The 24,217-nt window shown below is 46.1% G+C and overlaps 1 protein-coding gene and 1 pseudogene across 5 annotated transcripts in view; one reads left to right on the top strand and one right to left on the bottom strand.

Moving 5' to 3' along the window:
- The window catches only part of DAPK1 (death associated protein kinase 1), a 173,314-nt gene extending 162,013 nt beyond the window's left edge, over positions 1 to 11,301 (top strand). For all 5 annotated transcript variants that reach the window (XM_046022634.1, XM_046022631.1, XM_046022632.1 and 2 more), the window contains exons 22-27: positions 86 to 283; positions 1,270 to 1,408; positions 2,632 to 2,752; positions 5,597 to 5,785; positions 8,776 to 10,004; positions 10,478 to 11,301. In XM_046022634.1, coding sequence (XP_045878590.1) covers positions 86 to 283; positions 1,270 to 1,408; positions 2,632 to 2,752; positions 5,597 to 5,785; positions 8,776 to 10,004; positions 10,478 to 10,628 — 2,027 coding nt within the window. In that variant the 3' untranslated portion in view covers positions 10,629 to 11,301. The remainder of the gene's footprint in view (positions 1 to 85; positions 284 to 1,269; positions 1,409 to 2,631; positions 2,753 to 5,596; positions 5,786 to 8,775; positions 10,005 to 10,477) is intronic.
- On the bottom strand, positions 10,841 to 14,622 carry LOC123952596 (annotated as a pseudogene).
- Positions 14,623 to 24,217: the final 9,595 nt, after the last annotated feature.

The following is a 24,217-nucleotide window of genomic DNA, read 5'->3' as shown; positions in this document are numbered from 1 at the left end:
CCTCAGCAGGCCCTAAACTGTTAAAAACAAAACAAAAAAAAACCTGTGGTTGGCATTTGCAGAGAGTCATCTCTTCTCTCCGTAGGTGTCGGTGATTTCAGCGTGTGGGAATTCTCTGGAAATCCTGTGTACTTCTGCTGTTACGACTACTTTGCCGCCAACGATCCCACGTCCATCCACGTCATCGTTTTCAGTCTGGAAGAACCCTACGAGATCCAGTTGAACCAAGTGATTTTCTGGCTGAATTTCCTGAAGTCTCTCGTGCCAGTTGAAGAGCCCATTGGTAAGCTAGCAGGCCCGGTGTGGGGCACCCTTCCCGCCGGGCGGATCCACAGCTTGGGGCTAACTGTGAGGCTCCCCCCAACCTGGTCTCTCCTTCCCGTGATTAGATTCCCACTCTGGACGGTTCCTGAGGCTCAGCTGCTCCCTTTGTTTGCAGGGAGCTATTACAGGATCACATTTTCCTGCCTCAGAGACTAGGTCCGAGCAATTCCTTGAGAACCACGTGTCACTCTCTCCCTACACGCTAGAGCTGTGGTCACTTTTGTTGGGTGGAAGTGGAATTCGTCCTTTGATGGTCTCTGTGCCTCTACCTACATGATGAAGAAGCAGAACGGGCCCTCCTTCGTTGTGTGGTTCCATCAAGAACGGAAGGGACCCTATTGAGTGTGAACGTATTATCTTAACTCTATTCCTAAAGCAGAAGACAGCCTCGAATACACTTTTGTTCCTTCGTGTACAACACAAAAAGGAGCAGCCTTCCAGGGTGGGCACTGGGCTATCTGTTTTGTTCTTTGAAATTCATAGAATAATCAAATAATTGGACTTAACCTCGTCAGGGGACCCCCCACTCTTCCTCTTGCTTTCCTGTTCTTTTGGCTGTTTTCTTCCTAAACCCTCTGCTAAGGAGAGGCTGGTAGGCTGTGTGCACCGCAGGAGGCCCTCCCAGCCATCTCTGGGTGTTGCTGCGTTCGGAGGGCTTTCTTTGTCTTGTAAAGGGTGCACCTGCTCAGAGTTTGATTTCTCCACACCATGCAAGCAGGCCCCCCTCCCCCCAGAGGGAGAGCTGAGAAGCTTCCTCGTGTTCTGTGGTTTGAGCCCAGGAAACAGGCTCTTCCCGACGTTGGCCAGGGTCAGGCCTTCTCGGGCTGAGCCTACATGGCGGGCAGGTGTACATCCCAGAGGCCAGCATGGCCTCCCTCCCCCCAGGGAACTCAAGGCAGCCAGGAAGGAGGACCCACCTGTGAAACACCTGCTTTCTGCCCCCAGCCTTCGGCGGCAAGCTGAAGAACCCACTGCACGTGGTCCTGGTGGCCACCCACGCTGACATCATGAATGTGCCTCGGCCGGCTGGAGGCGAGTTCGGGTATGACAAGGACACGTCCTTGCTCAAGGAGATCAGGAACAGGTGAGGGCGTCGCTGGTGACAGGGGCCATCCCGCAGAGCTCACACCAGAGGTCTCCTCTGCTTGGTTCGCTTCTGTGGCATGGTTTTTATTTGTATCAAAACATTGAAAACATAGCAGATGCAATAGAAGTAAAGAGCATGGGATAAAAAACAACAAAGCATGCATTGCTTTCCTCACCCCCTGGAGCCAGTGCCTCAGGGGATCTTCTGTTAGGGGTTTCATGCACTGAGTTTCCGCTTTCTGGAGGCATCTCCACCTGACAGATGACATTATCAGATTTGGCATAGGTGCCCGTCTAGCTAGTTAGCATATCCATCATTAGGTCTCCTCCTCTTCTTATTTCTTTTTTTATTTTTTGGTGAGAATGTTTCTCTCCCAAAAATGTTTAAGCTCAACCCTTAGCAAATGTCTGTCGTGTAATGCAGTGTCTCCAACTGTGGTCACCATGTTGATGAAGACCCCCGGTAATGGTTGTTGCTTTTGCTCTTGGTTCCTCTGATGATGATGGTCTTCTTACCACTGAGCAGTATTGCTTAATGCAAAGTTGCTGCTCATGAGGGGCTCATACAGTCACTTGGGGGGTCCTGACCTGATTTGGAAAGTAGGAGGGGCTGGAGGGAGAAATACCAGCGTGAGGTTCCTGGCGCGTGTTTTTGTAGAACTTCTGTTTCATCAATCAGTGTGGATGCGTACGGGTCACAGTGTAGAAATACGCATTTTACATAGCATCTGTCAAAAAAACCTGGAAGCTGCAGCTCTGACAGTAATTTGAATTCTCGATTGATCGTCTGCAGACACTTCCTGTGGTCCTCCTGATAAGAAAAAAAGGGCTCGTACTAATATTTTCCATCGAAGGTGTGGCTGTCAGGCCCATCGTCTGCTCTAACGCCCGTCACCCTGTTATGGCCTCCGTCCTCTTAGCGTGCAAGGGGCGGGCACAGGCCTCATCTGTCCTGCATCAGGTGGCCTGAAATCTTCCCATACTGTGTACCTGCCGCTTTGTGGGACTGGAACTGCCCTCGTCCCTCAGCAGCCACCATCCGCGGGTCTCAGAGCCTGCGGGTCCCCACCCCCCCCACCTGCGTTACATGGCAGAAGCCAGCGGACAGCGAGGGAGGGATGGCCTTTGCAAGGTCAAAAGAATGTTCTGGTTTCTGGCCAGCAGAAGCCTGACTCCCGGGGGCACTGCAGCACCCTGAGGAGGCCGCTGCTCTTCCCTCAGGTTTGGGAACGATCTTCACATTTCAAACAAGTTGTTTGTTCTGGATGCTGGCGCTTCGGGCTCTAAGGACATGAAGGTCCTTCGAAGTCACCTGCAAGACATCCGGAGCCAGATTGTGTCGGTGAGTGAGCCGGGAGGCTGCAGGCCCACCTCTGCCCAGACCATGCGTTCACCCCGGAGCCGACCTGTTCATGCTGTCCTCGTGGTTCGGTTCAGTCCTCAGGGGCCCCAGGACGGGGCAGTCACAGGGCCGTGTTTGTGTCCCGTTGTTCTGGGAGGAAGGAAGGGTGAGAACAAGGAGGGGACCTGGAGCTGCGAGGGTTATGGACATGGGGCCACCTTCGGGTGTATGAGATTCTGACAGTTTTAGTAACATGGCCTTTTACAAATCACAGAAACCACCCAGAAATGACTTACTGTGCGATATTTAGAAAATATAGAGAAGCATCTGCGGGGCTCAGTCAGTTAAGTTCTAAACTTGGTTTTGGCTCAGGTCTCGATCTCATGGGCCGTAAGATCCAGCTGTACACCAGGCTCCACACTGAGCCCGGAGTCTGCTGGAGGATTCTCTCCCTCTGTCCCTCCAACCCCGCTCTTGTGTATGTGCTCTCTCCCTCTCTCTCTAAAATAAATTTATTTTTTAAAGAGCCTCTTTATTTAAGACCATCAGAGAGAGAGAGGGAGGAGGGGTGCACATGTTTGCATGAGCAAGGGGGAGGGGCAGAAGCAGGCTCCCCGCCGAGCAGGGAGCCTGATGCAGGGCTTGGTTCCAGGACCCGTGACCTGAGCCGCGGCAACTGCTTAACCGACTGAGTCACCCAGGCACCTCCATAAATAAGTAAATTTGAAAAAAACCCAGGGGCACTTCTTAGAGTCAGTACAGTTCCAGCATACATCTTTCGGGAATGAGATAATTGGATTGGGTTTTTTAATCTTAAAATTTCAGTGGAAGAATAAATAACATATTATAAAAACTGTGTGACTTAATCCAAAGTTTAAAACATCAATAAGTGGAATAAATGAGTGTAGATGTAAATCACAACATCTACGGAAGTTTAATAGAAGACAAAGATGCTGTTTCAGTTCGGGGGCAAACTGTGATTTCATCCGTGATCTGACACAACTGGCTATTAGTCTAGAGTGAAATGAGATTGAATTCTACTCCCTGAGAGTCCCAAAATAGATTCTAGGTGGATTAAACTATTAAATGTCAAAAAGAAGAAGGAAAAAAATCCCGCAGTATCTTGACTATGTTTTTAAAATAACTTGGTACTGCTTTGGAAAACCTTTTAGGTCATACAGGGAACCCGAGGAGTTTTCAAAGAAAGTATACCTATTTGACAATATGGAAGCTAAAATTTCTTTTCTGTCAAAAAAATTCCATGAACAAAGTAAAAAGGTGAAATAGACTGGAAAAAAATATTCTCAGTGCCTCTGACCCATAAAAGATTGCTGCTCTATAATACTCGAAAAGTTCTCCGGAGTTGACACGAAAGGGTAAACATCCCAAGGGCTGAATCCTTCCTGGAAAGTTGCTGCTGCCCAACCTGAGTGGGAACGAGGAGCCTGTGTCTCTCCTTCCCTTGGGGTTGTGGGGGTGGGCGGTTGGCTCCACTTAGAGCTTACTGCTTCCCTGCTGGGGCATGCCCCTTCACACCAGGCTCCAGTTCCCGATGTGCTGTAGGAATCTTCAGGAAAACTCTGGGTCCACCTGAAGGCCAGTCTTTGCCTTCTGAGGCCAGTAAGGCACAGTGAGTGGGGAGTAGTCCGGGGAGGAGGGGTCTCAGAAGAACCCGGTCACAGAAACCAGTGGGCATTGATTGGGAACAGTGGTCTGTGAAGGACCCCAGCCCCTCCCCACCAGTTGGCAGTAGGGGCTCTGCTCCAGGCTCAGAGTTTGAACTGGGGGGTGATGAGATTGTCTGCTTCACAACCCCCACCCTCAACTCCTGAGGCCGAGCAGGTGGAACCCATCAAACAGACTGCCTATTTGCCTGGGAACTTTGTTTTACGAATAGGGAGTGGAATTTAGCTGACCTAAAGGTAGGATTCGAGAAGGAACTCCCTGATTAATGATGCAGGGCAGTGTATGGCTGGCTTTTTTAATTAGGATGGTGTGTGGATTATCTGAGTCTGTCACACAGATGATTTATTTAATGGAATTAAAAGATTAAAAACCCATTTCAAGGGGAGTGGGGGGATGGGCAAAATGGGTGAAGGGGGGTAGGAGTTACAACCTTCCTGCTGTGGAGGGAGTAAGTTGCAGGAATAAAAGACACAGCATAGGGAGGGTCCATAGTACAGTAATAGTGGGCGGTGACAGAAGTCACTACACTTGTGCGGTGAGCCTGGCGTAGCCTGTGGATGGTCCAGTCCCTGCATCACGCCCTGAAACTCTTGTTAACGTTGTATGTCAATTATACTCAAATAAAATTTTTGGAAATAATTTAAGAAAGAAATCGATTTCAAGCCCCTTACCAAGAATTAGTCTCATTTAAACTGTGTTTATCCACAACAGTCCCATGAATACCTAATTTACTGGTAAAAACCCACTGGGATATTGCTAAGGACAGTTCCTTCATCTCTTTTCCTGTCCCTTTGCTCGTCAAGTGAGCATCCTGTGGCTGAAAGAGTCGCTCCAGGGGAGGGCAGAACACAGCTTTGGGGCCAAGGAGCACTGAGATTGAGTCCCTGTTCCAAATGCCTTGTTATGAAGCCTCCCCCCTATTTAACCATTAGCCATAGAAACGAAACCGGCCGTGTACCACTTTACGCTTGTAACCGGGTTTCACCGGGAGCAGCACTGTAAAGAAAGAACTGGCCCCGTTTGCCCAACAAAAAAGCCCTAACTCATCCCGAGTATTTCTTGCAAAGGTGCCAAAAAGTGCACCATCCCCTCTCCCTGGGCTTCTCCGAGGGAGCGCCCTGGGCCACAGGTTGACCTGTCCAGTCCTGCACGTTCTAGGTGTGCCCGCCGATGACGCACCTGTGTGAGAAAATCATCTCCACGCTGCCTTCCTGGAGGAAGCTCAACGGGCCCAACCAGCTCATGTCGCTGCAGCAGTTTGTGTACGACGTGCAGGATCAGCTGAACCCGCTGGCCAGGGAGGGAGACCTCCGGTGCATAGCCCAGCAGCTCCACAGCGCGGGCGAGGTAGGGGGTGGGGTCCCGGGCTGGGGTGGGGGAGGGGCTCCACGGGAGTGTTTCTGCCCCCTCAGAAGGGGCTTTGAGCCGGCAAAAGCCAAGTGGAAACTGACCAGCCACCCACAATCTATCCAGACATGGGGCCCGGGTGACTTTCGGACCTGCCGTTCTCTGCTACCCTTTGCCCCCTGAGAGCTGTCCCGTGGCTGTGTGCGGGTCTGCTCCTTTTCTCGCTTGTGTGAGGTAGGAGGCACCTGCCACACGGGGCAACTGGGCCTCTCTCCTCTCGTCCTGGGGCACCCAGTGCTTAGCTGTGATTTCCTGCCGCATGGGCTGTTACCTGCTCCAAACAGACTTCTGGGCTCACAGATCATTGAGAAAAGGCAGTGACGAGATGTCGGGAGACACTAAGACCCAGCAAGCAGTGTCCCCCAGAAATGACCCAGAAATGGAGATCTTTGCTCCTGCGTGTGTGGCATTCAGCACTGGGGCTTGGGACTGCTGTTCTCATTGCCTCCTCTGCCTGTCCCCGGAGCGGGGACCTAGCCTTTTCGTTCCTCCATCCTGTGACATCAGGGGACAGTTGAGGCTAGTCTGGGCCACAAAGCGCAGTTCTGAACGTGAAAACCCAGAAGCACTTCTGAGAATTCTAGACACCAGGAGCTTCCGGTTCAGTCTCAGTGTCCCCCTGACTCAAGGCCCGTGTGGGTGGGTCAGATAGGCCTGATTCAAACTGAATCTGGTGACCCTGAAAACTAGAGCATCAGGCAGCGAGAGCGGGAGCCTCTGAACTCTGCTGAAACTACTGGTAATCTACAGGCCCCTCCCACTGTGCTTTAAAGTGACTGAATCCAAGGACGGGGATCCCAGCTTACATTATAACATAAGAGTAAAAGTAATAGGGACACCTGGGTGGCTCAGTGGGTTAAAGCCTCTGCCTTCAGCTCAGGTCATGGTCCCAGGGTCTTGGAATTGAGCTCCGCATCGGGCTTTCTGCTCGGCAGGGAGCCTGCTTCCCCCTCTCTCTCTGCCTACTTATGATCTCTCTCTGTCAAATAAATAAATAAAATCTTAAAAAAAAAAAAAAAAGAGTAACCGTAATAATAAACTCACTCCATTGGCCCAGTCTTCTGATATCAGACTAGCAGTTTCTAGAGCAAGGGTATAATCCACTGTAGTCTTCATTCTTGCCCTTGAGACTTTGAGTAAGTGAAGCTCTGATAGTAGGAGTAAGGAAGGGGAATCTGTCAGGTGTCCCCGCTCTGCTTGGCCACCAGCCCCTCCCCCAGGCCGTTACTGCCTGCTGGTAAGGAAGCTCTTAGGCACATGTCCCTGGTTGTCCTTATGCCTCTTTCCGCTCTGGGACCCCTCAATGCACGAAGTCGTCTGTCCCCTTAGTCTGCTCCCGTGTGGCCAGTGTCTCAGTCTTCCCTGACCCTGAGGTCCCACCAAATGCCTTAACAAGCAATAGTCTGCTCTACCCTCCCGGAATTGTCATTCTAGGGACCATTTGGAACAGACTCGTGGGCAGAGGGCATCTCAAAGCTGTATCTGCAGTGTAGACTAGAAGGTGGTCCTGGTACCAACAGTCAGGAGCCTCTGCCTCCATGTGAGAAGGGAACCTGCTCTGGGTTCAGAGGGAGGAGGGGCGGGAGGTGCGGCACAGGGCGCAGCTGCCTCTGGGTGTCGTCCCATTTCTCTCTCACAGACTTCTGCTTTTTAAAGAAACACAGGTGACAGGTAACGCTCCAATTCCTTTGCAGCCTCATTCCTCCCTCCTCCTCTCTAGCACCACTGCCTGCTGGCATCGCTTTCGAGACCTTTTTTCTGTGTGTGTTAAAATTTTACATGATGAAATAATATAACAACTGGAATCTTTTTCTTGAAAAATTTTAAGCCTTCAGAGAAGTGCAAGAAGAGCTCAGTCATCATCTGCTTCACACTTAAGTTAACCAAGAGTTTACTCCATTGGCGCGTGCGCGCTCTCTCTCTCTCTCTCTCTCTCTTTCTCTCCTATTTATTTGCTTATTTGTTTTGCAAATATGACATTTCACCCCTAAATAATTGAGCCTGTACCTCCTCTGCCGTGGGGTATCCTCCCACTGGTACCGGGTGGGGGAGGGACCGTAAAGTAGCTCCCAAAATGAGACCCAAAAAACCAAGCAGGCGACTCCTTATAGTTTACAGTTTTATTCGAGGTAACTTACGAGCAGGGGAGATGGGGTGGGCAACGACCCACTTGTGCTGTTGGTCTCCACAGAGTCTGGACCGTTGTCTACAGATTTTGTAGACAGGGTCCGTGTGCCACTCACTGACTTCTAACATCGAATTAGATCTCATGGCACCACCTGTGTGTCAGGAAGGGGAGACACTTTGTTCTCTTCGACAAATTTACCAAGGGCCAAAGCAAGTTTCCTACCCTCCTGGCCTTGGTGAGTGTTTCTCAGGTTCCTATGAGAGCCCCTGGGCCACGGAGGGTGTCAGCAAGTGACGGTAAACAAGACAGAGGACTAAGGATGGAGTCACCTGGATTACCACAATATAATTAATTATGTTCCAGAAACATAGCATGGATATAAAGCTACTATTGAATATACAGTCCCCATCTAAGTGTTTGCCACTCGTCCCAGTCATTTCTATCATAGCTGTTTTCATTCATTCGTGTGTCCATTTGGGAATGTAGAATCCAGTCAAAATTTTTCTCACTGCATTTGTCTGCCATCTCTCTCTCTTTTTGCCTTTTGTTCATTGCATTGACCTTTTTTTTTTTTTTTTTTTTTAAACTGTCCAAGGTAAGCTTTTCATTCCCTCTCAGAACCTTCTCAAGCTGGTGTTTTGGATCGCTGTTGGATTTCCCAGATCTGTCCCATGAATGCCCTGGGTCAGTTTTTGCAGTGTGTGCTTAGAGTTTATCATTGTTCGGGTCCCCTAGTGCTCTGAACTGGTGCCTCTGGCCATGTTGGTCCCCACGTGTGACCTCCTCTTGTCCCTTCCGGCAGATCAACATCATGCAGAGCGAAACGGTGCAGGACGTGTTACTCCTGGACCCCCGCTGGCTCTGCACCAACGTGCTGGGGAAGCTGCTGTCCGTGGAGACCCCACGGGCCCTGCACCACTACCGGGGCCGCTACACCGTGGAGGACGTCCAGCGCCTGGTGCCGGACAGTGACGTGGAGGAACTGCTGCAGATCCTGGACGCCATGGACATCTGTGCCCGCGACCTGAGCAGCGGGACCATGGTGGACATCCCCGCCCTGATCAAGACGGACAACCTCCACCGGTCCTGGACAGACGAGGAGGACGAGGGGCGGGTCTACGGCGGCGTGCGCATCGTCCCCGTGGAGTACCTCACCCCGTTCCCGTGCGGCATCTTTCACAAGGTCCAGGTGAACCTGTGCCGGTGGATCCACCAGCAGAGCGCGGAGGGAGACGCAGACATCCGCCTGTGGGTGAACGGCTGCAAGATCGCCAACCGCGGGGCCGAGCTGCTGGTGCTTCTGGTCAACCACGGCCAGGGCATCGAGGTGCAGGTGCGCGGGCTGGAGACGGAAAAGATAAAGTGCTGCCTCCTGCTGGACTCCGTGTGCAGCACCATGGAGAATGTCATGGCCACCACGCTCCCGGGGCTGCTGACGGTGAAGCATTATCTGAGCCCCCAGCAGCTGCGGGAGCACCACGAGCCGGTCATGATCTACCAGCCGCGGGACTTCTTCCGGGCGCAGACCCTGAAGGAGACCTCGCTGACGAACACCATGGGGGGCTACAAGGAGAGCTTCAGCAGCATCATGTGCTTTGGCTGTCATGACGTGTACTCTCAGGCTAGCCTCGGGATGGACATCCATGCCTCGGATCTGAACCTCCTGACCCGGAGGAAGCTCTGTCGTCTCCTGGACCCACCCGATCCCATGGGGAAGGACTGGTGCCTTCTCGCCATGAACTTGGGTCTCCCCGACCTTGTGGCGAAGTACAACACCACCAACGGGGCTCCCAAGGAGTTCCTCCCCAGCCCGGTCCACGCCCTGCTCCGGGAATGGACCTCCTACCCCGAGAGCACGGTGGGCATCCTCATGTCCAAACTGCGGGAGCTGGGGCGTCGGGACGCAGCGGACTTTCTACTGAAGGCATCCTCTGTGTTCAAGATCAACCTCGACGGCAATGGCCAGGAGGCTTATGACTCGAGCTGCAACAGCGGCACGTCTTACAACTCCATTAGCTCCGTCGTGTCCCGGTGAGGGCAGCCTTGGGCTTGGGCGGGGTCTCTTTGGACTGCAAAACAGGGGGACATGGCCCTTCTTTCCCGTCCAGAAATTCAGGGTGCATCCCCCCCGTGCCCACACAGAAGGACGCCACCCTCCCTCCTGTTTTACCAGTCTCTCTGCCACTGTGTCCCTCCCACTCACACACTCCACTGTGTGTGGATGGTCTTTCTCATTTCAGAGCAGACCGTGCATCCCCTTGTCCTCTGGCCGTTTGAGAAACTAGCGTCCCTCCTCTCTGTGTTCTGGATCCATCTCACCTCCAGCACCTTGCTCCTTGCTGATAATTTTACTGGAATTCCTCACTTTCAATGAAATTTTTTTAAACTACGGATTGTCCTTTAAAGAAAACACACACACACACACACATTTATCCAAAATGTGTATTTCTTCTCCTCTTGTCCTGTTAGACCACGTCCTCAGCTTCTCTCTTTGGTATTTGTAGGAAGGACTCCCATGCACGGATTCCCACTGTATCCCTCATAAACAGACAACATGTGAGTGCCTTTGCAGAAGAGGGTGTGTCTGAGAGCAGCCGGGTCAGCCAGGAGCTGTCGCCAGGAGACGCCCCCTCTCTGTCCCTTGCTGTCTGCTGATCACCGCTGGAGGTGCTGCGCCCTGAGCTGGTTTGTCCCCCAGTAGTTTTTGTGTTTCACTTGGCAAGGAAAGAGGAGGAAGGAACCCTCTTCTGGAGTCATTTCACGTCTGGCGTTTTTTCATGGAAAGACGTGTCTTTGTTGCTCTTGTTTAAATGTTGATGTGCGGGTCCACGCGGCACCTGCCCATGGTCCCCCTGCCTCATTCCCGCTCATCTCAGGTAGAAGGAGACGCAGCTGCAGGTGAGGAAGGCTGTGGGAGAACTCGGAAGACCCCTGCCCCGTGGCATGTGGCAGTCCGTTGTCATCGGTGCACAGCGGACGATTTTCACATCAAACTCCTGGTTCCATAACTTTGTGTACTTGAAGTCCAACAAGATGAAGGAAGCCAGTTTCCTTGCAGTGATTTTAAACTGTGATGGAGTTTTAAGCTGATATGAGGGAACGTGTCCTAATTCTTCTGTCCTGGGAAGCATGTAATTTTAATGTTCCATTCCATGTGTGTATATGTGTATATATATATAAATATGCAGTATGTATATACATATATATGAATACAGGTATTTTTACTTAATCTATACAATGTAGTAAAAAGATGTTGGTTTCTCACTTCTGTTCTTTTTTTTCTTTTTCCTTTTTTTAATATAAATAAACTATTGCTTGTTGCATTCGATTATAGGTCTTTCATTCAAAAGGGATCCTTTATTTCTGTTTTATTTTCACCCCGCGGTACCCACAGAGAGGACAAACCACACTGAAGTCCAGAAAGTCGGTGAACCTGAACCCCCGTATGGACACACCCATCTTATTTGGGGTGTGTTGTTACTAAAATTGGGAATGATACAGGGAAATGGGAAGAGCCCAGATGGTTTTCGCCTTTGTTCTCACTCAAAGAAGGGAGGCCCTTCCATTGTCTTTGCCTGACCCAAACATACTCAGAATCCTGGAGTCCCGGCGCCGGCACTCGGAGAGATTGGTCTGTACAGACGTGCAGGGAACAGCCCACAGGAGGGAGAGAAAACCCAACACACATTTCCCTTCATGAACAATCACACCCGACACTGAGCAGGGCACCAGAGGCCAGGACAGATTCAGGAAGATTCCGGAGAGGCCGTTCCTGTTCCTGCTTGAGTTCTAACCCAGCTCAGAATTCTGTCCCCAGACCTTTCACAGACTGCAAATGGAAACAGAAAAAAGAAACTCTTGGGGCCGGATATATTACAGAATTATTAAAAAATCCAATTTAGAAAAGCAATGGTACCAAAACCATCGCAGGACCCTGGCCAGCTTGAGACCGTCCCTTCCTGTGGTCGTCTCATGAATATGCCTGTGTTCCCGCCACAGGGGGTTAACAATTCTGGGATTCCACAGGTGTGCTCAAGGGTTGGGGGACTTGTGTCCAAGCACCGATTCCAAAAAGGATTCCCTTTTCTTTTTCAAAGGTAAGTATTTTTGGCTTTTTATACTTTTTCCTGATAATCCAATATTTTTTGTTCTCTGATTCTGTCCTTCAAAGTCATAACCAACCACCAGAGCGCCCTGACTCAGGCGTTCACTGCTGTACTTCGGATCATAATAAATGCCTGGAGAGTAAAATTCAGTGCTGGCGTGAGGTTTTCCATGTGACATGTGATAGTAATCCAATCTATCAATCACAATAAGGGAGATATTTCAATTTTTAGTGAAATGACCTAAGTCCAGATATGATTAAAAGCTGGATCCCTGGGTGCTCAGTTGGTTGAGTGACTGCCTTCCACTCAGGCCATGATCCCAGAGTTCTGGGATCAAGTCCCGAGTCAGGCTCCCGGCTCCACGGGGAGTCTGCTTCTCCCTCTGACCTCTCCCTCTCATGGTCTCTCTCTCTCACTCTCAAATAAATAAAATCTTAAAAAAAAAAAAAAAGCTAGATCTTTTTGGGCTAGGTAAGAGACTTAGGCCTCATCTAATAGCCGCAAATACACGAAGTGGCCCCATCTCTTTTCTAAATAACCGATCATGAACCAGAAAAGACCACTCATGGGAACCTACCTTAAGGGTGTCAGCCTAAGGAAACACCACGGATCACAAAATTACTTGAACCAAGCTGCTCTTTACAGTTTCAAGTGAAATCCCATGAAAAATTTCAAAATTCTAATAACTTCAAAAGGGTATAATGAATTAAGTATATTGGTCAAATTATGTAGCCTTTTAAATATATTTATGAAGTGTTAAACATGAGAATGTGTTTCCGGTCATTACAAATGGAAACATTCAGCACAACTATTACATGTACACAATGAACAATCGTGTAAACCAACACCCCACAAAATTCTACATGAAATTCGACATACTGAAGACTCAAACTTGTGCATGATGGTGGCTTTTCCATTTTTTGCCTAGATGTCTCCATAGACAAATGCTTATGTTGGTTCCAGAACCGGAAGGAATCCAGGCTTGCATCAAAGCCGCAGAGACAGGTCCCACAGCAGCCACTGCCTTCAGAAGTTTGTGTGCCATCTTAGGAACTATCCAGAACCCAGTTACACTGGCAGCAGAATTTTCTGGACTGTATTGGCAGGATTGGAGCTTTCAAAATAAAGAGATAGAGACTTGATTACTTGAGTACTGATCCACCTGCAAACTGTCTTGATCTCATGTTTCACCTCCTGGGGAACATGAGATCAAGACGGTTTGCAGGTACAAAGGCTACAATCTAAATTGTGAATATGAAATACAGTTTCTCTTTTCTCTGCACGTGTTCAAGCTTATAACAAGATAAGGGGCTCCATTTACCCATAAACAATATGGGTAGGATTCTTGTGAGTCCAGGCCTCCGTCGTTCTGAACATACTGGAAGGGATAACTGATCAGACCACAACTGCAGCCATCACTGCCTTCAGCCAGAGAACAGTCCAGCAGGTTCTGCTTACTCAGTGACACTAGATAGCCAGTTTTCTGGAACATTGGTCCTTCGAGGGCTCCAGTTGCACTAAAAGCCCAACAAGAAGCACGGGACCCTGGAACCAAATTAAAAAGCTCTCAGGCTACAGGACCAATAGCAAGAGCCATTAGCTCTCTTGGCTACAGAACCAAGAGCAACAGCAGCTCCCACATCTGAAACTCTTTTTTGAAACATCATGAGCTGTCCATTGTTTCTCAGCCGAACACAGCAAGGACACAGATTTCTTTTGCCTTTACTCTCATGAGGCAGCTGCTGAGTACTGGCTCACCTGATCCTTCACGGAGTTTATGGAGCCTTTTACTCTCCAGTCCACAGATGAGGGGGTCTCAGCAGAGAGAGGGGCTTGGCACACATTCTCCTCCTTATGCTTCTGTATCTGAAGGCCAATCATTATGGGCCTGAATTCTTCATTGGTCTTCAAGGAAAAGAAAGTGGAATGTTGAAAATTGAGATTATTTTGACAAAGCACTGAGGAGGGGATGCATGAAACATTCAGCAACCCAAGCCACACTCACCAGGTCACCAAAGGCATTCATTGCGTCTTGAAGCTGTGTTTCCCTTGGCTGTACTCCTGGTTGTGCTGTTCAATCACTTTCAGATTCTTCTCCCACACTGTTCTCCTCCGTCCTTCTTCATTCTGCAGAAAAACAAATGAACTATCCTCTATTTCTATTTAAAACCAACTCACCTACTCGAAGTGGATGTGCTCACAGAGGGGAGGAGAGACCTTGACAGGGGCTGGGCTGATGCGCCAGGAGCTGCTCTCCAGCAACCACGCAGCAGGACATCTGTCCCCATCCTGTGCACACACGGTGCCCTGCTTCCTGCCTGGGCACCAGCGGCCTCCAGAAGCTACTCCCCGCTGTGAACTCCCACCAGCATAGAACATTCCCTGGGGTCTCAGTGGACAGCTCAGATGTTACCAACCTCGTCATACAGTCTCCCGTGTGCCGCCTTCTACTGGGACCAGCACGCATCTAAGCTCTGATGGAGTTGTGGAGCAGCTGAGGCTATTCCTAGGCAAAGGGCAGCCAGGAAGAGAGAAGGATGCATGTTTCAAAACTTAAAGGAAAACACATGAGTTTCCGATTAAACTGAACTCTCAAAAACCCCATCCTTCTCTCTTCTGAGATGTTAGCACCACCATAGTAGAATAGGAACAGAATTTATCCTCCTAACTGTTTCCACGGGGCTGTTGGGAAGGCTGCGGGTGTGGGATGGGCTGGGGACTTGCAGCAGGGCTCCCTGCCCTGTGATCCGCCTGCGGCTTCCAGGCCATGTGAACAGGGGCACGTGGCACCACCATCCTGTAGCCCAGCATGTGGGGTGTACGATGGGGTCAGGTCTGAGTCCAGCACCTCCAGCGAGCCCTGAACCTCTGACCCAAAATATAGTTCTGGTCTGGGGAATGGCCCGCCCCTCAGGACTGGCCCTGGCCTCACCTGTGGCAACAGTAGCTACGTTGACCCAGTCACAGGTGCAGGTCTGGAGGTCTCCCAGGCTGGGTGAGGGTCCCAGGCTTTGCACGGAAGGCCCTGGTTTTCCAGGGGCCAGCCCCACCCCCGTGGGCCTACACTGTGATAGACTCCGCCTGCCTGTGTGCACAACTGACTCTGGGCCGAGTGGCCGGTGACAAGGCATCTGGACCGTGGTGCTTGAGTCAGCTGACCCGGAGGAGGGGAAGCTGGAAGACCAGGGTCAGTGCTGAGCAGAGGTCAACTAAGTACCTCAAATTCATGCGCTGGCAGGTGACTTGTGAATAGAAGTCACAGGGATCCCCAAGTAGGTTTTCAGTCCTACAGTCCTTCAGTCCTACAGTTGTGGATTTTTAACACCATCATGAACACCGTAATCTGGTCTCGTGTCCCTGATTATTCCAGACAAAGGTGGGGACAAGGGGAGGAAACAGAGCCCACAGACATATTTATTAGCACTGTTCCAGGATGGGAAGCCTCTGGGTTTGGGGAGAATCTGGAGTGGACTGGCAGTCCCCAAACACTTGCCCAGATCCCTGGAAAGAAAGGGGACACAAGGAGAGGTGTCCAGGGAAGGCACAGTGTTCCGTCACTCTCCTCTTCTGTCTCCATTAGGCACAGATTCTTCTTCCCTCTCAAGTCTTGCTCAAAGCCAACAGAAATGTTTTATTTCCAGAAAAATACAGTTTCACAAAACGAGGAAAGACGGAATGTCGAAACTGCTTCTTTCTCCCCATTCTCTGTGTTATGGATTATTATGTTTCTCAGTATCGAATGTGCTTTTCTTGAGATTTAATTTAAAACGTTTGAGAAAGATGCTATTTTAAGCCAAAAAGTGTTCATCAGGAAACCATGAATTTGCCCTCTGAAAATCATTTTCGCTCTACTTAGGAACATGATTCCACAGGCCGAGACAGTGGGTCACAGCTCCTTTTCTGGACCTCCTTTCTGATAAGCTCCTGTGGGTCAGAGCTCTGCTCTGTTTGTCTCTATTTTTTACCCTGGAGCTTCCAATCCAACGTCTCCTTACAGGACACATCAGCTTGAGCTGTGGAAGGTTAGGCCAGGAGCCCAGTGGCGCTGGCATGTCTACCTGGAGTCCCCTGAGCTGACAGAAGGGTCTGCCCTGAGCCAACCCAGGCCTTTCAGACACAATTCCCCATGTGGAAAACCTCAGCAAGCTTCCCAAGGACATGGAGCTGGTGCTCACGGGGTCTTCTTAGTGGCTGACGCAGTTCTGCTTACATAGGAAGGCACGTGTTGGTTTGCCTTATTTTTGTGCATAAGGGTTCTTGCTAGGAAGATCTTGGAGGCCAGAAAGCCACAAAAATTGTTGGCATGATTCCAGCATTGAAAAGCTGTTAGATAGCCTGCCCCCTCCAGAAGTCTCCCATAATAGGGTAAGTTGGTCATGGAACAGGTTACATGAAAACTACATCACCCACCAGTGTCAAGAAAACTTTCCTGCCACTAGGTACCCTATGAAACAGCACACGGTCCCCAACCCTGTGGCACCTCCCTTTTAAATATTAGTTGGGCTCCTAGAAACCCAAAGGCTTAGCAAGGTGGGTATATAGTCACGGACAATACCTACTGTACACTTGCTTATTTAAGTCTAACAATTGTAATTCCAGAACGCAGAGACAGCTAGGAAGATGGAAAAGAAGAATTAAAAAGAACCTAGAATTGCAGTGTCCATTAGGGGGGAACTTCCAGTTAGACAGGATTGTTCCTTTAAGAACCACAGTCAGGGTTCCTGACCTAAATCCACAGAATGGGATGCCTACTTTAGTTCATATGTAGAAGCCTCCAAAAGCCTCCAAGATTCCAAAGTAGTCACATGGAAAGGTTCGTGACCAAAGGCTACCGGACAGTTAGAAACACGAGGAATGCTTGAGACCAAAGCCTGTAAGACTGACTTGTCTCCTACGTCTCCCCCATCCTCCTTCCCCTGAGTGCTGCCTGCTACAGAGCCCGTCTCAAGGCCCTTTCCCCCTGAGGAGACACTCCCTTTTCCACAGGAAACCACCTGAGATGACAGCTGATCATCCCGAGATGCCTGTCATCCTTGAGCAAGGACTGAACTGAGGGCTGCGGTAAAACGGTTCTTCAACCTGCGCAGGGTCCCCAGAGTTTGTTTCTGTGTTTCTTTCGTTTTTAAATACATCCTCCTAAGTCCAGGTGAAAGAGGGAGATAAATATTAACATCATCTCTTCCTTTCCAAGTCCAGACCCACTGGTTATGGATCCTTTTCTCCTGGAATTACTATTTCCTCGTGTCCCTCTGGTTTTGCATCCTAAGAACCTGGCTTGGCTTTCCACCTGCCTCGGCTCTCTCTTGAGCTATCTTTGGGAGTGGCTGTAGATCTTGTAAAGGTAGTACTGTTTACACCTTTAAAGAAGTCTTTGAGGTCCATGATGTTGTTTAAAATTCCCGAGTGTTACTGTGTTTCTTGGCTAAGATCTGAAAATATAGTTTTTAAAATTTTAGTAAATACAGAATTAAAAATTTGGCCAAATTAAAAGCTGATATTTAGAGCCTGATAGAATTTTTTAGTTTTCAATTTTTTTAAAATTTTTATACCTTTTCTGTTAGGCAAAATTTACTCAGAGGAAGACTTCCTCATAGGCGGATGGGCGCATCAGTCTTTCAATATTATTATAGCAGGAAGTCTGTTCTTTGAGAAACTAAAAACAGGTGTACTTGTTTTACAAATCTAGTCTTTACAGGACAGAAGGTCTGGTTCCAAAAACAATTCAAAGAATACCAATAATTTTTACCATTCCCTAAGCCACCTCCCTTATTTATCTCAAAAGGCATATAAGTATTGTAAAAGTCCTGGCCCAAAGAGATACTCCAGGAACTCCTTCACAATGCAGATTCCAGGAAGATTAGTCTTACTAAGCAAACAAGGAAGCCAAGGCCACTTAAAAGTTGATTTGCTAACAACAAACACAAATATTAAGTGTCTTCCTCAGAAATATTAAAACCAAAGAATTTTTTGCCCTCTATATGAATAACCTTAACTTATTCTATCCACCAGAAAAATAAACATAGATCTAAACTTAAAAGTTGGGGTTTTTTTTTTAAGATTTTATTTTTTAAGTAATCTCTGTACCCAACAGTGGGCTCGAACCAATAACCCCAAGATCAAGAACCACGTGCTTTACTGACAGAGCCAGCAAAACTACTGAGTTTTGTACCAATTTCGTGACAGTAATTTTACAATAGAAGCTATAATATCTGCAACTTTCTGTACGTTCATGGTCACCTATAGATACTGCAAATGCTTCCACCTTCCGATGGCATTGCCGACATTAATTCGTGAAGACCTCCAGTTAGCTGGTGTGAAGGCAAGTGACAGTAGGCGTTGGGCAAAAGGTAGAAATTAACCCAAGGGCTTTTCAAGTTCACACAATCTAGAAATTTATTTGGTATAAATACTACTTTAAGGTTGGTGGTTTAGCTAACACATACACATCTTTAGAGTTATCAACAGTAAATATAAAGACTTTTATTCTACCTGAGTTTATCAGCCAAATAAGTTGTTATCATTTATAAGAGCTACCATCAATCAAAAAACTATAATAACTTAGGATAAAACTGACTTTGTCTAATACTTAGTAAAGTTTTTATAAGTAACCTGTACATAATTATTAATACAAGTAGATTAAATATCAAGGTTTGGAGTAAATTTTTTAATTGTGTAGGGGGCCAAGGGCAAGTTGCCTCAAGATGGACCACTCTGGCATAAAAATTGTTTATGAGTTAAAAGCAACCAAAACCCAACTTATTCAGGAAAAATTCTTTACCTCTCCCTCATCTGCCTCCCTTAGAAGGAAGAGGGCATTAACAGATTCCTCCTTAGAAACTTACGTGCACGACACAGCAACCATTGCTTTCCAAACATCTCCTCTCACCGGCCTGCTAACAGTCTCCTTCTTCTTTATATCCCCAGTTCTGATCCTTCACATTACCGCTGGATATCCTGTGAGCCCTCTGTTGCCTGCCTGACTTTAGAATTTATGAATTTGCCTATCTTTTTTTTTTTTACATTTTTAAAAAATTTCTTTTCAGCGTAACAGTATTCATTGTTTTTGCACCACACCCAGTGCTCCATGCAGTACGTGCCCTCCCCAACACCTACCACTTGGTTCCCCCAACCTTCCACCCCCCGCCCCTTCAAAATGCTCAGGTTGTTTTTCAGTGTCCATAGTCTCTCATGGTTCACCTCCCCTTCCAGTTTCCCTCAACTCCCTCTCCTCTCCATCTCCCCATGTCCTCCATGTTATTTGTTATGCTCCACAAATAGTGAAACCATATGATAACTGGCTCTCTGCTTGACGTATTTCACTCAGCATAATCTCTTCCAGTCCCGTCCATGTTGCTACAAAAGTTGGGTATTCATCCTTTCTGATGGAGGCATAATACTCCATCGTGTATATGGACCACATCTTCCTTATCCATTTGTCCACTGAAGACAGCAATATGTAGAAGAATGAAACTCAACCATTCTCTTACACCGGACACAAAGGTAAACTCAAAATGGATAAAAGACCTCAACGTGAGACAGGAATCCATCAGAATCCTAGAGGAAACATAGGCAGTAACCACTTCGATATCAGCCACAGCAACTTCTTTCAAGATATGTCTCCAAAGACAAAGGAAACAAAAGCGAAAATGAACTTTTGGGACTTCATCAAGATCAAAAGCTTCCGCACACCAAAGGAAACAGTCAACAAAACAAAGAGGCAACCCATGGAATGGGAGAAGATATTTGCAAATGACAGTACAGACAAAAGGTTGATATCCAGGATCTATAAAGAACTTCTCAAACTCAACACACACAAAACTGATAATTATATCAAAAAATGGGCAGAAGATATGAACAGACACTTCTCCAATGAAGACATACAAATGGCTATCAGACACATGAAAAAATGTTCATCATCACTAGCCATCAGGGAGATTCAAATTAAAACCACATTGAGATACCACCTGACACCAGTTAGAATGGCCAAAATTAGGAAGACAGGAAACAACGTGTGTTGGAGAGGATGTGGAGAAAGGGGTACCCTCTTACACTGTTGGTGGGAATGCAAGTTGGTGCAGCCACTTTGGAGAACAGTGTGGCGATTCCTCAAGAAATTAAAAATAGAGCTTCCCTATGATCCTGCAATTGCACTACTGGGTATTTACCCCAAAGATACAGATGTAGTGAAAAGAAGGGCTATTTGTAGCCTAATGTTTATAGCAGCAATGGCCTCGGCCGCCAAACTGTGGAAAGAACCAAGATGGATTTGCCTATCTTTAGAATTTATGGATTTTGTGTATGTGTGAAACTAAATTTGGTTTTCTCCTGTAAATCTGCCTTGGATCAATTAGATTCTTAGTCCAACCTGAAGGACCTTAAAGGACAGAGGAAATTCTTCCTCCAGGAAAATAACAAAATTTGGAGATCTAAGTGGCTTTACGAAATGCTTTATGAATCAGGCAGGGCCCCATGGAGCAGGTAGACTGCTGTTCCAAGGAGATGTTCAATATGGAAGGTTTCTACAGAAGGTTTTATAGAAGAAGGTGGTGGCCAGGTAGCTAATAAGCCAAAAAAAAGGCCTCTTTCTAGGGGAAAAATCAAGATTCCACCTCAACTTTGAGGGATGGAGAAGACCCAAGTGGCAGACTCATTGAACCAGATTGAAAACTTCCTAGCTGACAGGTTAATGTTACCTTTGTGGGATAGGTTGAAACTGCAATTAGGTGCAATTCTGCCTCAGGGCAAAGACATTTGAGAATCATGGCAACAGGTCCCTCCCCCAGAAGATCACTAAGAACATCCAGCCAAGACCAAGTTCACCAATAAATGAGAACTGCTGAACTCCAGAGTAAGGGAATGCAGCATATAGAATTCATGGCTTTCCCCCCATCATTTAGTCATTCAAAGTTAAAATTTTTTTTCTTAATCTGTTTTTTAAAAATTTTCCTATTTCCTATATTAACCTTTTAAAACTATTTTATCTTATTAATACCTTTTAAAATATTTTTAAAATTTTTATTGTTATAGTCATATTCTATCCATCATTCTATTTAACCTTATTTTTTGTATAAATATAGGTTTTTCTTAAAAATTTTGGGATACAGTTTTTTCTAACAGATCAGAATACACCCTAAAGTTAGCACATGGCTTTGTCTAGTCTCCAGCCTGATCATACTCTTTCTTCATTTTTTTTCTTTTTTCAACCAACTTCTTATCTTACCAATTCCTTTTTTAGAATCTTTTTAAATTTTCATCTTTATAGTCATATTCCATCCCTTCATCATGTTTACCCTTATTTGTGTCTGTGTGTATATATATAAAGTTTTTCTTTCTTTAAAATGTTGGGAGACAATTTCTTCTAACAGACCAAAATATACCTAAAATCAATTTTGTGGCTCTGTTCTATTCACCAGTCTAATATGTATGTATGTTTGTGTATAAATATATATATATATATTTTTTTTTCTTTTCCTCCTTTCTTCTCCCCCTAGTTTCGGGTCTCTTCCAATTTGGTTACTATATATTTTGGGGGGGTTGTTGCTACCCTTCAAGTATTTTGTTCTCTCATTCATCTATTCTTATCTGGATAAAATGATGAAGAAAAACTCACCTGAAAAAAAAAAGAACAAAATCCTTTATAAAATAGAATGTTAGTGAATGCTGATTCCCCCCCTCTAAAGGACAAGTTTCTAGAACCCAATAGTTCACCATCAGCTCACTGATAATGATTAAGAAGAATTGAGTAGAGAAATCAAGCAGGATTATTACAACTTTGGCAAAAAATAATTTAAATGTATATTCCTTTCATGGAGGACAGTGGCAATGTTTTATAACTCAAGAAATTTGGAAGTCAATGCATTTTGTAAAACAGTCTTACACTCTCATAGATGAGGAGATTTGGGTTAAAATATGATTTTTTTCATATTCTCATCCAAACAATGTTCATTTAAAAATATTTCTGTAAAGCTAGTTATGCATCAATACTGTAGTAGAAGGTAATGTACAATGATAATTAAAAGGAGTCATATGCTGTCTCAAGTTTATAATATGGCACCAATGTTAATTTCCTACTTTGACAATGTACTAGTTATTTGAGATGTTACTGTTGAGGAAAGCTGCATGAAAGGTACAGGGGAACTCTGTACCATCTTTGCAACTGTTTGTGAAACAAACAATTTTAAAATTAAAAGGAATTTAAACTAAAAAAAAAAAGAACAAGAGGCAGTAATGATGGCTAGGGACCTAATCAATATGGACATTAGTAAGATGTCAGAACTAGAGTTCAGAATGATGATTATCAGAATGATGATTATGAAGGTGCTAGCTGAGTTCAAAAAAAAAAAAGCATGGAAGATACTAGAGAATCCCTTTCTGGAGAAATAAAATCCCTTTGTGGGGAAATCAAAGAACTAAAATCTAACCAAGTCGAAATTTAAAAAAAAAAAAAAAACTATAAATGAGGTGCAATAAAAAATGGAGGCTCTTACTGCTAGGATAAATGAGGCAGAAGAGAGAATTAGTGATACAGAAGACCAAATGATGGAGAATAAAGAAGCTGAGCAAAAGAGAAACAAACAACTACTGGACCACAAGGGGAGAATTCAAGATATAAGTGATACCTTAAGATGAAACAATATTAGAATAATTGGGATCCCAGAAGAAGAAGAAAGAGAGGGGAGCAAATTATATCAGAGAATTTCCTTAATTTGGGGAAGGAAACAAGCATCAAAATCCAGGAGGCACAGAGAATCCCCCCTCAAAATTAATAAAAATATGTTCACACCCCATCATCTAATAGTAAAACTTACAAGTCTCAGTGACAAAGAAAAAATCCTGAAAGCAGCGTGGGACAAGAGGTCTGTAACATACAACAGTAGAAATACTAGATTGGCAGCAGACCTATCCACAGAGACCTGGCATGATATATTCAGAGCACTAAATAAGGAAAATATGCAGCCAAGAATACTATATCCAGCTAGGCTGTCATTGAAAATAAAAGGAGAGATAGAAAGCTTCCAGGACAAACAAAAACTAAAAGAATTTTTAGGAAACATTAAAAGGATCCTCTAAGCAAAGAGAGAACCTTAAAGTAGTAGACCAGAAAGGAACAGAGACAATATACAGTAACAGTCACCTTACAGGCAATACAATGGCACTAAATTCATATCTTTCAATAGTTACCCAGAATATAAATGGGCTAAATGCCCAAATCAGAAGACACAGGGTATCAGAATGGATTAAAAAAAAAAAAAAAAACAAGACCCATAGATATGCTACTCATTATAGACCCAAAGACACCTCCAGATTTAAATTGGGGGGGTGGAAAACAATTTACCGTCCTAATGGACATCAAAAGAAAGTTGGGGTGGCAATCCTTATATCAGATAAATTAGATTTTTAAGCCAAAGACCATAATAAGAGATGAGGAAGGACACTATATCATACTTAAAGGGTCTGTCCAACAAGAAGATCTAACAATTTTAAATATCTATGCCCCTAACATGGGAGCAGTCAATCATATAAACTAATTAATAAGAAAATCAAAGAAACACATCAATAATAATAATACAATAATAGTAGGGGAATTTAACACCTCCCTCACTGAAATGGACAGATCATCTAAGCAAAGTTCAACAAGGCAATAAAGGCCTTAAATGACACACTGGACCAGATGGACATCACAGATATACTTAGAACATTCCATCCCCAAACAACAGAATACACATTCTTCTCTAGTGCACATAGAACATTCTCCAGAATAGATCACATCCTGGGTCACAATTCAGGTCTCAGCTGGTACCAAAACTGGGGTCATTCCCTGCATATTTTCAGACCACAATGCTTTGAAACTAAGACTCAATCACAAAAGGAAAGTTGAAAAGAACTCAAATACATGGAGGCTAAAAAGCATCCTGCTAAAGAATAAATAGGTCAACCAGGAAATTAAAGAAGAATTTAAACAGTTCATGGAAACAAATGAAAAAGAAAACACAACTGTCAAAATCTTTGGGACACAGCAAAGGCAGTCCTGAGAAGAAAGCATACAGCAATACAAGCCTTTCTCAAGAAACAAGAAAGGTCTCAAGCACATGGCCTAATCCCACACTTAAAGGAGCTGGAGAAAGAACAGCAAAGAAA

Source organism: Meles meles, chromosome 11 (assembly GCF_922984935.1).
Source record: "Meles meles chromosome 11, mMelMel3.1 paternal haplotype, whole genome shotgun sequence".
NCBI lineage: Eukaryota > Metazoa > Chordata > Mammalia > Carnivora > Mustelidae > Meles > Meles meles.
Note: the sequence above shows the minus strand (reverse complement) of the source record. Positions and strands in the feature narration are given on the sequence as shown.